General features: G+C 49.6%; 1 protein-coding gene across 2 annotated transcripts in view; it reads right to left on the bottom strand.

Moving 5' to 3' along the window:
* Positions 1-1,981: 1,981 nt before the first annotated feature.
* The window catches only part of CCDC102A (coiled-coil domain containing 102A), a 63,948-nt gene continuing 49,289 nt past the window's right edge, over positions 1,982-16,640 (bottom strand). For both annotated transcript variants that reach the window (XM_084812458.1, XM_084812459.1), the window contains one exon: positions 1,982-3,058. In XM_084812458.1, coding sequence (XP_084668584.1) covers positions 2,932-3,058 — 127 coding nt within the window. In that variant the 3' untranslated portion in view covers positions 1,982-2,931. The remainder of the gene's footprint in view (positions 3,059-16,640) is intronic.

The raw sequence follows: 16,640 nt of genomic DNA, 5'->3' as shown, positions 1-16,640 counted from the left end.
GGACAGGAAGGCCTGGCGTGCTATGGTCCATGGGGTCACGAAGAGTTGGACACGACTGAACAACAACAGCCATCCTCCTCAAGCACCCTCTTTGTTATATAGGGTGGGAGGCCAACTCAGTCTTTCTCCCCTAGCAAGCAGCACCATTTCCAGTGCCTATGAGCAGTGTCAGGTTCATCAAAGTTGTGATGCCACTGCCTTTCTCTGAACTATATAAGAAGCCGAGTGGGGCAGTCCCGAGTGTGTCCCCCTCTTCCCAGAGGTGGGGGGCCATGCTGCTGAAATCACTAGGTACCTCACCCCTGCAGGGGTAAGGTGCCACACTGCTGCTGAAATCACCCAGAGTCTCTCCTCCCAGAGGAAAGGCGCCACGCTGAAATCGTGAAGCTCCTCGCTTGCCAGAGCAAGGTGCCAACAGTGGGTGCTTTGCCTCCCCTAGTCAAGGCTCTCTGCTCTTTCCTCTTCACCGAAGACCAAGAATTGCAATGTGCACTAGTTCCTGTCTACAGCAAAGGGCTTCAGCCCAAGGCAAAGTATACTGCTTTTAGAGTTTCTTTGTAGAAATTGTAGCTCTCCTGCCCTGTGCGTGTGTGTGGTAGGGATGTCAGAGAATTCCACAACGGATCTCGGTGAGGCCGAATGCCAGTGCATTCGGCCCCCCGAAATCCATCACGGAACGGCCTGCCCCCCCCCGCCCCCCGCGGATCCCCCCCCGGGACGAGACTCACCTGGGGCGGATGTTTCGGATGGCGGCGGCTCCAGTGGTGGTTGGTCTTCCGACTGGCTGCCGCTGCCGCCATTTGCAATCTGTATTTTTTTCTCCCCCCCCCCCCATAGATGTGATAGGCTACGTAAAGACTTACGTAGCCTATCATGTCTGGGTAAACCCCCCCCCCAAAACACATACACAAATGGCTGCGGCTACGGCCACCGCCATTTGCATTCCTTATTTTTCGCCATCTTAGTCTACATAAATATTTACGTAGACTAAGACGAAGAAACGAAAGGGGAACGCAAATAGCGTACTGGGCGCTATTTGCGTTCCCCTTTCGATTCTTCGTCTTAGTCTATGTAAATATTTACGTAGACTAAGACGGTGAAAAATAAGGAACGCAAATGGCGGTGGCCGTAGCCGCTGCCATTTGCGTACGCGTTTTTGTTTTACCCAGAGCCCTCTGCGGCCGGAAATCCAGCTGTGGACGGCCCTGGCCTGGGCCTGGCTGGCTGCTCCACAGAGCTGCTGTGGAGCACAGCCAGCCATCGAGGATTCCGGGGGGAGGACCGGATTGCCTCCCCCCCGTCGAGGATTCTGGTGGGAGGGACAGAACGCCTCCCCCCCCCCCCATGAATAGAATCCAGTAAAAGGTAAGTGACTTTCGTACATCCCTAGTGTGTGGGCTTCAAAGCTGGAGCATCTCCATTTGGTCTTAAGTGTTAAATCCATTTGCTCAGCTAATTCCCCAAAACTAGCTTGTGCATCTGAATCTTTGTAAACCCCAATAAATGTGCCATTGTGGCATTATCCTCTCCAACAGTGTCTTGAGTATGAATCTCTTTGGGTGGGAATCGCCTTCTTAGCCATAGATGCTCTATTGCCAATGTCTAAATATTCCTTATAAGTGGGTGTGTGAGTCTTGTTAGAACGTGTGCAAGGATGTGCATGGGTCTAACTAGAGCACATCATGTAACAAGTGTGTAAGCTCAAGGCTTCTAAGGCTCATCCTCTTATGGTTTAACACTACATCCAAATCAGCCCATTATCTTGTAATCCATACAGCCCTGAAAGGTAGGCCATTATAGTTATCTCAATATTGGGGTTGGTGGGTGGGAGGTGCAGGCTGAAAGTAACTTGCCCAAGGCCCCCTATTGAGTTTGTGGCAGAGGGTGTGGTAGAATTGAACCGGGGGCTTCCTGCGTAGTTGCTCAGTCTGTCAGCCATTTGTTGCAGGAGTGGGAGAAACAGCTGCAATGGACCACTGCTGGACTCCATGGCTAGCTCAATATTTATAATACAAAACATGTACAAATGCACACACACACACACACACACACATATATATATATATATATATAATGGATAGACTGAGGCGACGGGGTGCTTCCAAAGACGACCGTCTCCCAGTTTTCTGGGACCGTCTCTTCCATCGCCTTCCTGTCAGGCATCTTACGTGAGCACCGGTTCCACACCTGAGGCATGGAGGAGATGAACTAGCAGGCTGTCCTGGAGGGGCCTGTTTGGTGGAGAGGTGATAAAGGGAAGTGCCAAAGTGGATGTCTGGGCCTCGGTAGTTTCTATGGCAACGGAGATTCCTCTCCTCTCCCTCCGACACTTTGGTTCCCCCCTCCCTCCATATCATGAGAGTTTGTCTTCACTTGCTTGGATCTGCATGGGTTGGAATCAGAGGCGTTGTGGTTCACCTCCAGGGAGCCTGTCAGCCGTGGTAAGGTGCTAGCTGGAGAGGCATTACGCCGGAGAGGCTCGGGTGAAAGTGCGGCTATGCTAGGAATCTAAATGCAGGCAGAGGGTTCCCTTTGCTCTGGGGTATGTGAGGCTTGTACTCTGGGTTTTTTTTTCCCTTTAGAGCATCAGTGATGTCTTATGGGTTGGGGTTAGGGTGGGGGAAGAGAAAGAGGATGTTATATAATCTTTGGCAGTTCCCTCCATGAAATCTTTTCGGGGGCCGTCTTCAGCTCCCATCCTAGTCAGCAAATCTTCTTATTGAGGAGACCGGCCTATGGAACCCCAGATCCACTGCCCCGCCACAGTTCCTCAGCCTCTCTGCTCTGCGTTTGTCCTCTTTGGGTTGGCAAAAAAAAGGGTCAAATGTCCTTGCTGCACATGAGCAACTGTCCTAACCCAAGTTCTGTGATCAGCTCCACAACCATTTGGTCTCTCACATGCAGCCTTGAGTATCTCTCAGGTGGCCGCTGCTAAGGAACTTGGATTTGCAGGTCTTCGTCTTCGTCGAGGTCGCTGGTGCCATCTCCAGGGTCATCAGGGCCAAAGCGTGAGCTGCGAATCTTCCCAAAAAGGGGGATGTTCTGCTGACGTCGAAGCCTGTCCCAGGAGGAAGAGAAGAACCCAAAGTAAAGTATTATTGACTAGCGAACAGACTCAGCTGCGCAAGGGTTGGAATAGCCCTCGGTTTGATACAGCAAAGCCTTCAAGCAAACTGGCACATCTGTCAGAGCTGGACATGTTGTGCCCGTCCCATCTGAGCGACACCACGCTCACAGGCACCCCTGGGCATGGCCCCTCCCATGGTTCGCTGCTATATTCCCCTGAGGGAGGGGTCTGCCATTCCCCCCCCCTCAGGAGGCTGCCCCACAGCAGAGGGGAGGGGGCAAGCATGTAATTCTCAGCTACAGGTACAATCCATCGCCCAACCATCATCATATAGTTTAATCCAGGTGTGTCAAATATATACATTTATTAGTGCGTTAACAATTTCTTAGCACCTCTGTTTTCCCCCCTTACATTTAAACCATGTAAGGGAAGTACATGCTATTGTCTTTAAATTTTTCCGTGTATTCCAATAAAAAAAAAAATCTACGTAACAAGTTTGCTTTAATTTTTTTCCTCAGCTACTTCAGGTCAAATACTTGTGATATAATGGGACAAAATAACCCAATGGGGTATCATTTTTTTTAGTTTAGTTTTTTCTTTATTAAATACGAATAAAATAAGCATGCTCAATTAGATCACTTTCTAGGGTAGGGTTGGGCAACTTGTGGCCCTCCAGATGTTTTGGCCTACAACTCCCATCAGCATTAGCCAGCCTAGCCAGGGGTGAGGGATCATGTGTTATGCTCCTGTTAGAGGATTCCTCCTCAGAGGAGGACCTAGAGCCCCCAGTAACTGACGATGCTCGGGAACCAGTGGAGGCTGGTGGCTCCGATGTCAGTGGGGTGGTGAATCTGCCCGGGTTTGAGTCAGAACCAGTCAGAACTCTAAAGGAGAGCTCCTTTAGAGAACTGACTGGTTCTGACTGAAACCTGGAGCAGATTCACCGCCCCACTGACACCAGAGCCACCAGACTCCACTGTCAGGAACCACCCACACCAGCAGCCCAGGAGGTGCCTGGACCCCTGGGGGTGACGGCTCAGGGTCCGCCCAGCCCCACCCAGAAAGAAGGGAGCTCTGCCTGCCTGCTCCTTAACAGCACTGGACTCAGAACCACGTGGGCTTCAACTATGGACCATTAATCAGTTAGCGGAAGACAGCCCAAATTTGCCTCCATTTGTTCTGGCAATGTTTCATTTATTTATTTAAAAGATCAGTATGCTGTTTTTTGATCTAAAAGATCTCCAAGGTGGCTTAGCAAACTACAGAGTTCAGTGCCAAGTGACAGCGGCAAGAAAGCTGGGAGAGGTGTTGGTTGAACAGATCTCTGATGTTCCCGCTGCTGTCCTTTGGGGCTTGTGGCAACCCTAGGACAAACAGCTTCCCTCTGGGAAGAGAAGATCAGCCTGTTTTCCCTCCATGATCTAGTCTTTGCCTTACAAAAGTCCTAACTGGTTTCCACTTTGCATGAAACTTGGAAGCATGGAAAGAAGATCGAGAAGTCACATGTGCAACCTCCATTGTCATGTCCACATCACATCGAAAGCCAATCTGAGAAATAATCCACCACCAGTTTTTTTGGTTCTAGCCAATGTTACTATGGAGTGGCAAAATGGAAGATAATCCAGTGGAATGACCAGCAAGGCCTCTTCTGATGATCTTAGATATCACCCTTATATATACCCAGGCAACACCTAAGATCATCAGAGGAGGCTGTACTGGTCACTCCAAAATGAAAAGAATGTTGCCATGAAGAACCCCAACAACGGGCCTTCTCTGTAGTGGCACCCAAACTCTGGAAAACCCTCCCCCGTGCAGTTCAGGGGGCAGAAGATGTGGCATCTTTCAAGCGCCTCCTAAAAACACACCTTTTCACCCAGGCTTTCCCTGGGTTGTAACTGCTGTTGGGTTTTACTTTGGTTTTACATGCTATTAAATTTTTCAAATTTTTATATTATGTTTTATTGTGCTGTATTTTATGGTTTTAATGGTTGTGAGCTGCCCAAAGAGCCTTAGCTGTTGGGCAGTATATAAATGTAATAAATACATAAATAATAAAACAATCAATCTTGCATAGATTTTTGTTCTTCCTTTGTTTCGCTTTACGTTCTCAGCAAGAAACTAACCTTTGTCATTAAAGTCTTCGAAGAGATATAAATAAATTTGCTCCCTCTCCACCCCCCCCCCCGCCCTCTCTGCACACCACAGCAATTGCTTCATGCATGTTTAAACTTCATCAAACTTAAGTGGGTGTTACATGCTGATAAAGCCAAATTTGGACAGATCGTCCTTCAATGGTTCCAAGCAGCACTTAATAGACCTTTTGATTAAAGCAAGCAAAGTTCACTTCAAATCCTTTTCAGATCCAGGGTACTTAACAGCAGCACGTTATTATCTGGAACCTTTTATCAAGGGGGGTGGGTGGGCGGTGGATGAACTTATACAACTAACACCCCAGAATCCAGCAGTCCCACTAGGTCTTCTGTTCCATGTAAATAATATAAATAGCATTAATACTTATTTCAGCTGGCTGGGGGATAGTGGGAGTTGTAGTACAACATATCTGGATGGCACCAGGTTAGAGAACACTGATTACTTGCATGACTACAGACAGGGCTGTATGTGTGCATGATGTATATTTGTGCAATCATAGGAGGGCAATGTGTGACTCTGCGTCTGTGTGCGCGCATGCCAGTGAGATCTGTGGCTCTCCTCATTTGAAAGGACTATGGCAGAAGAAAATCTCTGTCAGAATTGGTGCTAAGCCCACTACCATTTAAAGAAGAAATCTGCTGCAACATCTTGATATTTAGTGCCAATGATGTGGTACATTGTGAACCACATGCTTGCCTTACACCGGCTGCCTTCCCTAACCTAGTGCTCTCCAGAAGTTTTTGACTTGGGAACATCAGAAGCTACTTTGTACTGAGTCAGGCCCTTGGTCCATCTGGCCCAGTACTGTCAACACTGACTGGCAGCTGCAGCTCTCCAGAGTTTCAGGCAGGATTCTTCCCTAGTCCTACCTGGAGATGTTGGGGATCGAACCTGGGACCTTTGGCATGCGAAGCAAGGGCTCCACCACTGAGCCACGGCCCCTCCCCTCAACTCCCATCAGCACCAACCTGCATGGCCAATGGGCAGGAATGCAAGCTGTAGTAGTCCAAAATATCTGGAGAGCACCAGGTTGAGGAAGGCTGCCTTGCAGGGTTGTTGTAAAGATTGCAACTCAGTCATGTACTGGAAGAACGTTGAATTCTTGAAAGCACTACATACAAACGTTAACTATTCTTATTAAGAACTGAGTATTGGGGAAGGACCTGAAAGAGAAGAGAGCTTGAGAGGTAAAGGGCTAGGTGGGTGGGTGGGAGGCTGTTCCAGGCAAAGGGAGCAGCACAGCAGGAGGTATAGAGCAGAGAGTGGAGACAGCAGAAGAAGGTAAGAGGGGAAATGTAAGAAAGGAGATTAACAGTCGAGGTGGAGCCACAGAAATCCTTAAACCAGGGATGGGGAGCCTTAAGCCCAAGGACCTAATCTGGCTCACCAAAGTTCCCCATCTGGCCAGCAGAGCCTTGGGTTCCCTCTGCGGATCCCAGCCCCTCTCCAAGCCCTGCACCCTGGCCTGGAGGCTGCTAGGGGCTTGGGGAGGGAGCAAGGAATCTCCTTGTTATTGCCGATTTGTGACCAGAGGCAACAAGGGGATATTCCTGAGCACCCAGTAGGGAACTTCTGCTGGAGGCCCTGCAAGGTCCATCCGAGGGTGTTTCGCTTGTTCTTCCCCTTCCCCTACACGTGCTGTAGAACAAGATGAAATCCTAACCAGCACTCCTGCCCAACAGGTGGGACTGTGCTGGATCTGATGGGCCCCAGGCAGCTGCTCAGCATTACCAGATATTGGCACCAGCCACACCACTGCAGTGTGCATTCTTCCTGGATCTGACCCTTGCTCCCTTTAGGGGATCACTGAGGAACCTTCCCTGACAGGGAATTGAATCCCCTTTAGGAACCCTGAACATGCGAAGAGCCTGGGCTCCTAGTCCTTAAGGCTGCAAACACTGGCTTGAAAGGAAATCGGTAAATTACACCTGGTGAAATCTCAGAAGAAATCTGGGGGGCGGGTGGCAGCGGCAAGGGCAGGATTTGCCAAGGATAGGGCTACAGTGGATAGCTCTTTGCCTCGCTATCAGGAGCGCCCCGGTGGCCTCTTTCAGTACACTTCAATAACCAACTCAAGACACAGATGAAAGGATTCTTTTCAAGGCTTTAATCCTTTTACAACTTAATGACTCTTTCAGATGCTAATCACCAGCGACTAAGCAAGGAACAGCGGAGTAGCCTATGCTCCGAGTAGGCAGTTGATCCCTGTTTGAAGGAGAGTCACTTGAAGACCCTGAACTTATGGGCTAGGGAGAGATCCTCCCTCTTTCCCTTGGGTCCATGGGAGGCGGCCGTTGCTTGCGTGCCAAACGGGCGCTACGCCTCCTTTCCGCACCCTCCATCGCTCGTCGCTCCCTGCGTCTGCGTCAAGCGTCTAGCAAGCCCCCCTCCCGCACTTTCCCACTGCCAGGGTCACTATCTCTCTCAGGAATGCCGGCAGGAGGAATCTCTGCCAGCTGCTGTGCCTGTGAGGGATGAGCGGGCTCCTCTCCCATGGAATCTGATCCTCCTCAGAATCAGGACTGCTCTGGGGTTCTATCGGCTCAGTTTCCACCCTGACACTCTCCTATTAACCAAACTATGCAACAATAAGCAAATATGTGCAAATTTTATACAGGTCAAAATTCATATTTTCTGAGTGAGTAACTTTGAGGGTGGGCTTTTTCTTTTTCAAAGCAGAGAAGGCACACAGCTCTGCCCGTGATGTTGCACTGGCTTAGTTGGACAGTTGCCCTCCCTCTGCTTTCTATTATTTATTTCATTTATATCCCACCTTTTCTCCAAGAAGCATGAGGTAGTATACATGGTTCTCCTCCTCACATCTTATCCTCACAACAACTCTGTGAGGAAGGTTAAGCTGAGAGAGGGGGGGCAAGGGGGGAGAGATAGAGAACCTGACCCCAAATCACCCAGTGAGGTTCATGGCTGAATGGGAAGCTAATCTTGGATCTCCCTGATCCTAGCCCAGCACACTAATCCAGGGGTGTCAAACTTCAGGCCTGTGGGCCAAATCTGGCCTGCCTGGGCCTCAATTTGGGCCCCCCAGGGTTCCCCAGAAGGCCACGCCCCCTTCATTTGGCCTCACCCCTTTCTCTCAGCCACCTATCATTTGGTGGTTTCCTGGCTTGTGTGCACCCCCCCTCCCCAATTCCTAAAGGTTTAAATGCTTCTCCTAAGAATCAGTTACTGCCTCTTGAAGCTAAAGAAGGAGGCTGGTAATTTGGGTCCCCCCCTCTTCGCCTCTGACCCCGCCCATCACTGGAATGTAAGCACCAAGAACTTCTCTGATGCGGAATTCAGGCCTTGAACTGAAAGAGGTTCACCACCCTGCTCTAAGCACTACCTCACAATGACTTGCCATCTTGAAAAACAGCCAGTGCTGCAGCCCTCTCAGTTCTGCGCCTCCTGTTGCTACAGCACCTCAAGAACTGTCAAACCAGGGTAGTTATGGCACTTGTCAGGGAATCCTCGTCTACAGTCAAAGCAGAGAAAATTGGAAGCGAATGAGAGCGGAGGACAGGAAGGCCTGGCGTGCTGTGGTCCATGAGGTCACGAAGAGTCGGACGACTGAACGACTGAACAGCAATGTAACATTAAATATGCAGTTAATTGTTTGGGGGATTGCTTGATAGGCATTTCACCACTGCTGCACTGTAGAAACGTAACACTATTGGTGTACGCTACTGCGTAAAGTGTAAACCCATCTTCCCTGACCTGGCATCCTCCAGATGTGTTAGACTACAACTCCCATCACCCTCTGACCAGCATGGCCATTGGCTGTGCTGACTGGGAATTCTGGGAGTTGCAGTCCAACCCATCTGGAGGGCGCCGGGTCAGGGAAGACTGGAGTAAAGCTGTCACAGCCAAACCAAGTAGCGCGATCCGAGACGCGCATGAGCCGAGAGGATTCCTTGCAACATTGCAGAGGATGCTGGGGTACTTCCTTCTCCTTTGTGACACTGAAATGGTTGTCCTGAGACACTGCTTTGTGAGTGGCCAGGGAAGTATTGCTGCCTCAAGCAAATGCCAGGGTGGCTGGTGCAGTCAAGCTGCTACCAACAATGGCCCTACCAGGACTGGAGACTCGGGGTGAGTCACGAGAAGGCCTGTGGCTGCCCAACCTCTCTGCTCCTTCACTGGAGGCCTTGTTATCCACCAACCCCGTCCACTGGGCATTTACAGCATGGTTAGCGCTCTGATTTCCCCAGCAGTAAATTTCACTTGTGAAAATTTATGTGCCGGATTTCCAATCCGGAGCCATGGAGCTTGGATGGAGGATGCCACTCCTATAACTCTCTAGGTGCAGCTGCCTGACTTCAACTGCTTTTTACTGGAAAAAGCATGAATTATTTAAGGAAAGAGGGCGGCGGGATCTGCTGAGGAGGGGGAGGAAGGCTCCATTATTCTCCTATGATTTAATGGCAACATCCCCAATAAAATAGGAAGATAAAAATCATGTCTTCTCTCTCCCTCTCGTTCCCCTTCTCTCTCTCTCTTTTTTTTAAAAGCCCAGTTGCGCAAAGGCTCTTTGGATGGAGCAGAATCGATTCGTCTGGCAGGCATCTCAGTGTTTTATTGCTAGAGAAGCACACATGCAAATCTTTTTTTAAAAAAACACCCTTTTCAAAGGCAATAAAATTAAAGTATCTCTTAAAGGCACTTTGCTTGGCATGCCATGTGCCCTCTAACCTCACCCCTCATTTCCCTCCATGACCAGGTCTCCTTGAAGAGGGAGGTGTAGTGCTCAAGGCCAGTCTCCTTCTTTTGCTGGGTTAGGGGGGTCCTTCCTACACAAAGCCCTCCTCCCTTCTAATGGCAAATGGGAGTGTGTGCAAGCATATGCCTTTGGGCCAAAACAGGGCTGCTGAAGTGAGCGCTTGGTTTTAAAGGAGAACACATATGGCGTGGGCATAGCAGAAACCTGGTGGAATTGAGGAAATCAGAGGGAAACCGTTATCTCAGGATACCAATTCTGTAGCAGGGGTGGGGAACCTTTTTTTCTGTCAAGGGCTGCATTCCTTCTGGAATAATCTGTCGGGGGCAGGGCAGGGCCAAAGGAGCGGGCAGGGCCACAGATGAAAGTGGGCGGGGCCACCTTGTCTCTCTCTTTGCCCCCCCCTACTCTCGCCATCCCGTGGCTGCTGAGGTCATTCTTGCCAGAGGTCTGATGGCTTGCAGAGTGCTTTTGGATTCAGGCCAAGGGTCGCTTGTGGCCCTAGGGGGTGCAGGCTGCCCACCCCTACTCTACAGGGGGTAGCGGGGCAATGTTGCTCCGTGTATCAAAGAGGGCACAGTGTCACACAAACTAGAAATCTCAAAAGGGGAACTCCACCATAGAATCACCGTGGGTAGCAATACCAGGCCCCCCAAATGATTTAGTTCTAAGAAGATACTGCCCTCCCCCCCGCCAAATGCTCAGGGTGATCTTGAGATGGAGAATAAAATCAGGGTGGCATCTAGCGAGGAAGTGTTATAGTAAAAGGTGACTTCAATTGCCCTGACACAAACTGGATAAATGCATTTTCCAGTCACGACAAAGAGGCAAAATTTCTAGATACTCTAAGGCTGCAATCCTATACCAACTGACTTGAGAGTAAGCCCCACTGAGCTTAATATGACTTACTTCTGAGACCTGTACAGATTGCACTATAAATGACTGTGCCCTAGAACAGTTGGCTGTGGAACCAAACAGAGGGGAGGTGACCCTGGACTTAATCCTAAGTGGTACCCAGGTGTGACAAACGTGTTTTAGAACCCACTGGAAACAGTGACCACGGTGCTATCACATTCAATTTCTATGTAAGTGGACAACTGCCCAGAAAGTCCAACCCAGTCACATTTGGCTTCGAAACAGGAAACTTCTCTAAAGTTAAGGGGCTGGTAAAAGGGAAGTTGAAAGGTAAAGTCAAGAGGGTCAAAACTCTCCAGAATGCTTGAGGGTTATTTGGAACCACAATAATAGAAGCTCAGCTAGAATGCATAATTAGAACCACTTCTATGATTCTAAAGGATGCCAGAGTGATTAATCAGGAGAGTCAAAAAAGCTATATGGGGCAAGAAGGCTTCCTTCAGAAAATGGAAGTCTTACCCAAATGAGAACAAAAGGGAACGGACTTTGGCAAAAGAAATGCAAGCAGACAAAAAGGGATGCAAAAAGAAAAAAAGATTTTGAGGAGCACATCACTAAAACTTAAGACCAACAAGAAAACCATCTTTAAATATACTAGAAGTAGGAAACTGGCTAGGAAAGCAGTTGGACCATTGGACGATAAGGGAGTTAAAGTTGAGCTAGAGAAAGATAAGGAGATTGCAGAGAAGCTGAATGAATTCTTTGTGCCTGTCTTCACTGTTGAAGATGTAGGTCAGATACCTTTACCTGAACTGACATTTTCAGGAAGGGAATCTGAAGAATTGTGGCAAATAGTGGTGACAAGAGGTGAAGTACTAGATCTTAATGACAAATTGAAGCAATTCACCAGATCCAGATGGTATCCACCTGAGAGTTCTTAAAGAGCTCCAATGTGAAACTGCTGATCTTCTAAGAAAAATGTGTAACTTGTCCTTATCAGAGGACTGGGAAGTGGCCAATGTAAAACCAACTTTTAAAAAGCGATCCAGGGGAGATGCAGGAAATTACAGACCAGTTAATGTAACTCTGTTCCAGGAAAATTGAGTGAAAGCATTATTAAAGATAAAATTATCAAGCATATGCAAAAACAACTCCAGCTGAAGAAGAATCAACATGGCTTCTGCAAAGGTCAGTACTGTCTTACAGATCTTTTAGAGTTCTTTGAGAGTGTGGATAAGCATGTGGCTAGAGGTGATCCAGTAGACACTGTCAAAATATTTTTTTGAAAGTCCAAGTATACAAAGTCCATCACCAAAGGCTCCTGAGCACACTTAGCTGTCATGGGATAAAAGGAGAGGTCCTCTTATGGACCAGTAACTGGTTAAAGAACAGGAAGCAGAGAGTAGGACTAAATGGACAGTTCTTGCAATGGAGAGATGTAAGAAGGTGGTTCCTCCAAGGATTTGTACTAGGACCAAGGCTTTTCAACTTGTTCATAATAATCTGGAGTTAGGGGTGAGCAGTGAATTGGCTATGTTTTCTGGTGACACCAAATTATTCATGGTGGTAAAAACAAAAAGGGATTGTGAAGTGCTCCAATCTCTCCAAACTGGGAGAATGAAAATCAAAATGGCAAATGTGGTTCAAAGTAAGTAAGTGTAAAATGATGCACATTGGGGCCAAAAAATTCTAATTCACATATACACTGATGGGGCCTGAGCTGGCAGTGACTGACCAGGAAAGAGATCTTTGAGTCATGGATGAAAATGTCAATGAAAATGTTGACCCAGTGGGTAGTAGCTGCGAAAAAGGCAAATCCCATGTTAGGGATCAATGTTGTGGGGGACTCACGCGAAGCATCCTGAGTTGTTGACCTCCTTAACCACTGGCAAGGCTTGCAAATTGAGCATTCTCGTACATTGCCTTCTTGGTTACTCTGTTCAAAGCTCAAATGGTAGCAATATTAAGGTTGTGGGGTTGCCTTTGAAGATGGTTCAGAAGCTGCAGCTCATGCAAAATGCAGCAGCCAGACTCTTAACAGGGACCAGAAGGTCCGCACATATAAGACCAACTCTGGCCGGCTTGCACCGGCTGCCTATATCCTTCCGAGTTCAATTCAAGGTGCTGGTTTTAACCTATAAAGCCCTACATGGCTTGGGACCGCAATACCTGATGGCACACCTCTCCCAAAATGAACCGACCCATACAGTATGCTCTGCATCTAATGTCTTCCTCCAGGTGCCTCCTCCGAGGGAAGCTCAGAAGGTGGCAACGAGAGAGAGGGCCTTCTCGGTGATGGCCCCCAATCTGTGGAATGAGCTCCCCAATGAGGTCAGCCTGGCACCAACAGTATTATCTTTTCGGTGCCAGCTTAAGACCTCTCTCTTTTCCCAGGCATTTGGCAGCACATGATGAGTTTTTAATCGGTCCTGGATGTGTCTTAAGTTATGACTGACAGTTCAAAGCTGTTTTTAGTTGTTTGTGTATATTGTCTGTGTGCTTTTATGTAAACGGCTTTTACACTTTGTATATTGTATTTTAAAGTTTTAACACACTCCGGGAGAGAGCGGAGGACAGGAAGGCCTGGCGTGCTGTGGTCCAAGGGTTCACGAAGAGTCGGGACACGACTGAACAACATCAAACCACCCAGAGAGCTTCAACTCCTCCTCCTCCAGCGTGGGGGACCTGGGCAAATGCCCAACTCAGCCAACCAGCTTCTGGAGGCAGCCTCATACTTCTGGCACTTGCACAGAAACGTCTCTCAGGTTTTGTCCCCCTTGAAACGGGATGAACTTTGAGTGCCTAAAAATGCCACTCACGGAACTGGGACTTGGGGAGGTGTCATTTCCCCTGGACTGCAGTTGTCTGTGTTCTGTTTCACAGAGAGTAATTTGCAGAGCCATACTGACCGCACAAGCAGCTCCAGCTGCCGCTGGGGGCAGGAGCAATATTTGCAGGGGTACCAGGATATCGGTACCCCATCCAGGAGGTGTTCCCCAGAATCCTCAGGGAGACTGTAAGCCAGGGGTGAGCAGCATGAGGCTCACGGTTTCCACGCAGCCTCCTGGTCTTTTTCTGCAGCCCTCCACCCCCACTCCAACGGCTGTCGCCACACCACCAAATTTCTGCTGAAGTTCACAATTCGGGAGTATGATTTTGCATTAAAACAAGGCGTGTGCTCCCTGAGCGCCTTGTTTTCAAGCAAAAAATGTGGGCTTTCCCTCACTGTTGAATTCGCCAGTGGGGGGAGGGAAGAAATTGGCCCCTGGGCCCTCTCCTGTTGCCCACTCCTGTGGTAAGCGATCCTGGCGCTCATGTCAGGCAGCGCTTTCAGCCAGCTAATTGTGTGGCCCCGGCCTTGACAGGCTCCGAGCTGTATGGATCAAAGGGAGGGGAAGGGTTGAGCCCCCCCCCCACATTTAACCTCCCAACCTGCCTCCAGTGAATATGACAGAGAGAGATGGAGCGAGGGTGACCGAGAGCTGCCCTTCAGCCCCGTGCCATTCATCACCCTCGTTTGCTGATCAGGCACGACGTTCCCTCATCCCCCGATTCCTCTCCTCCCTTCTCATCCGCACCCTGCAGCTGACAGGTGAGCCCCTGGGAAACGAATGGCTGCAATTTGAAGAGTTCCCCTTGATGCTCCCCTGCAATTTATCAATGAGAATCCCTGGCTCCGAACCGGCTCCTCCCTCCCCACCTCTTGGTGCAACTCTCCTTTCCCAGAAGGAAATGCTGCTGACGTGCCTCCGGAGAGATGAGCCTTCCTCCAAATTACCCTTTGAATGGCATTTAAGAGCTGAAGCACCAGCAACTCCTCTATGGCCCAAATTTTCCCACAGCAGATTTGCCTGTTGTGTTCTGCTTGCAAACTACAAGGGGTTGTTCTGGGAGGAAATTCTGCAACCCCCCACCCCTGCCCCCCCCCACGTTCCTGATGGGCAAGAGAAACTGGGGAGGGAGTGGAGGCACAGGGACCTAAGGCAGAAGAGGTATGATGGTGCAATGGACTGGGAGACCAGGGTTCAAATCCCTGTTCAGTCCTGAGACTGACTGGGTGATGGTTGGGGCAGCCACACTTTCTTAGCTAAACCTACCTCTCAGGAGTGCTGAGAGGATAAAATGGAGGGGTGGGGTGGGGAACACACCAGGCATGCTGCTGACCTATGTCAGGAATGAGGAACTGGTGGCCTGTGGGGCCTCCCCGACCAGCCTGCATCTCTGCTCCTTGGCCCTGTCCCCTGCGACAGCTATGCTTGAAGGAAGCCTCCCTGGAGCCAAGCCGAATTGCAGCACGGGAGGGGACTGGGGCAGTGGGCTTGCAACTGGGAAGGGGAGGGTTAACCGTCTCCTCCCAACATTGCAGGGGTGGCGTACCTGTGTGTGTGAATAGGAGGAGTGTGCGGATGGATATGTGCGGATGGGGTGTGTATTTGCCTTTGGCCTACCCACCGCTGCATGTGGCCCCAGGAAGGTTAAAAAGGTAAAAGGTAAAGGTGTCTCCAACCAGTCGTGTCCGACTCTAGGGTGCGGTGCTCATCCCCGTTTCTAAGCCGAAGAGCCAGCTCTGTCCGAAGACGCTTCCGTGGTCATGTGGCCGGCATGACTGAACACCGAGGTGCACGGAGCGCTGTTACCTTTCCCGCCGAGGCGGGACCTATTTATCTACTTGCAATTTCTTGCTTTCGAACTGCTAGGTTGGCAGAAGCTGGGACTGAAGACGGGAGCTCACTCCGTCCCGCAGCACTCGGGTCTCGAACTGCTGACCTGCCGAACTTCCAGTCGGCAGTTCAGCGTCTTAACTGCTAAGCCACCGCGGTCCAGGAAGGTTACCCACAAGGAATTCCCCCCACCCCAGACTACCTTGGGGTGAATAAGGTTTCCCACCCTTACCTGTCATGGACCAGGTCCCTGAATTCTTCTCCTCAGAGGATCCTGACCCCTTGTCCTCAAAAGAAGAGGCTCCAGAGTTAACAGTTCAGGGAGAGGACTTGGCCATGGAAAGGTGTCACAAGACGTCCACCTTCCCAGGACCCAGTTCTCCAAAAAGACCCTGCATCCAGAGGAGTTGCATTACCATCCTAAGACTCTGAGGACCTGGGCCATGATGACACTAGTGTGCCACAGCCACTCCCGTGTCATTGCAGCCTGAGGCTGCTAAAGTAGACCAGGCCCTTTTAAGTGGCAAAACTTCAGTCAGTGTGGAGGCAGGGCCAACCAGTCTATAGGAAGCCAAACTCCTATTTAAGGCTCAGTCTTGATCTGCTGCTTGTTGGAGTAACACAGAGACAACCCTGTCTGGCTTTCAGCCCCACTTGGAGCTTTCTATGATGCTGATCTATTCCCGCTTGGCTTCCCTGTGAAATCTGACCCACTCAGACCTCTGCTAAAGATCTGACCTGTAACAGAACCCTGCAGCCCAAGCTACAGCAATGCCCAGTGACACCACCACTGAGGTAGTGCAAGGCTTTACAGGGCCCTTGGCCTGAAATGGTACACTACCCTATGTATTAAATCAGACCTGCCCAGCTTGTGACCCAGCAAGCCAAATGCAGGCAACCAGCCAAGTATGGTGGTTCGTGAGATGCTTGGTAAGTCTCCTGTTTTGGCAGTCACAGAGAGGCATCACAAACTTTCTAAACAGCCCAGAGAATTTCAGGTATTGGGCAATATAGAAATGTAATAAATGAAGTGAAAAACAGGTTTACTGAGACCCTGGTGGACTGCAGGACATGGCTGGTGGGCTGTATTTGGTTTGGTAGGTCATAGAGTTGCAATAAAGAAATGAAATACAGGAAGGATAAGGAACTTTGCAAAGTTGAAAGAACAAACATTGTGGCACATTGATCATCC

This window comes from Heloderma suspectum, chromosome 8, assembly GCF_057233095.1.
Source record: "Heloderma suspectum isolate Gila_16-S chromosome 8, 16-S_ref, whole genome shotgun sequence".
In the NCBI taxonomy this organism is placed as follows: domain Eukaryota; kingdom Metazoa; phylum Chordata; class Lepidosauria; order Squamata; family Helodermatidae; genus Heloderma; species Heloderma suspectum.
Note: the sequence above shows the minus strand (reverse complement) of the source record. Positions and strands in the feature narration are given on the sequence as shown.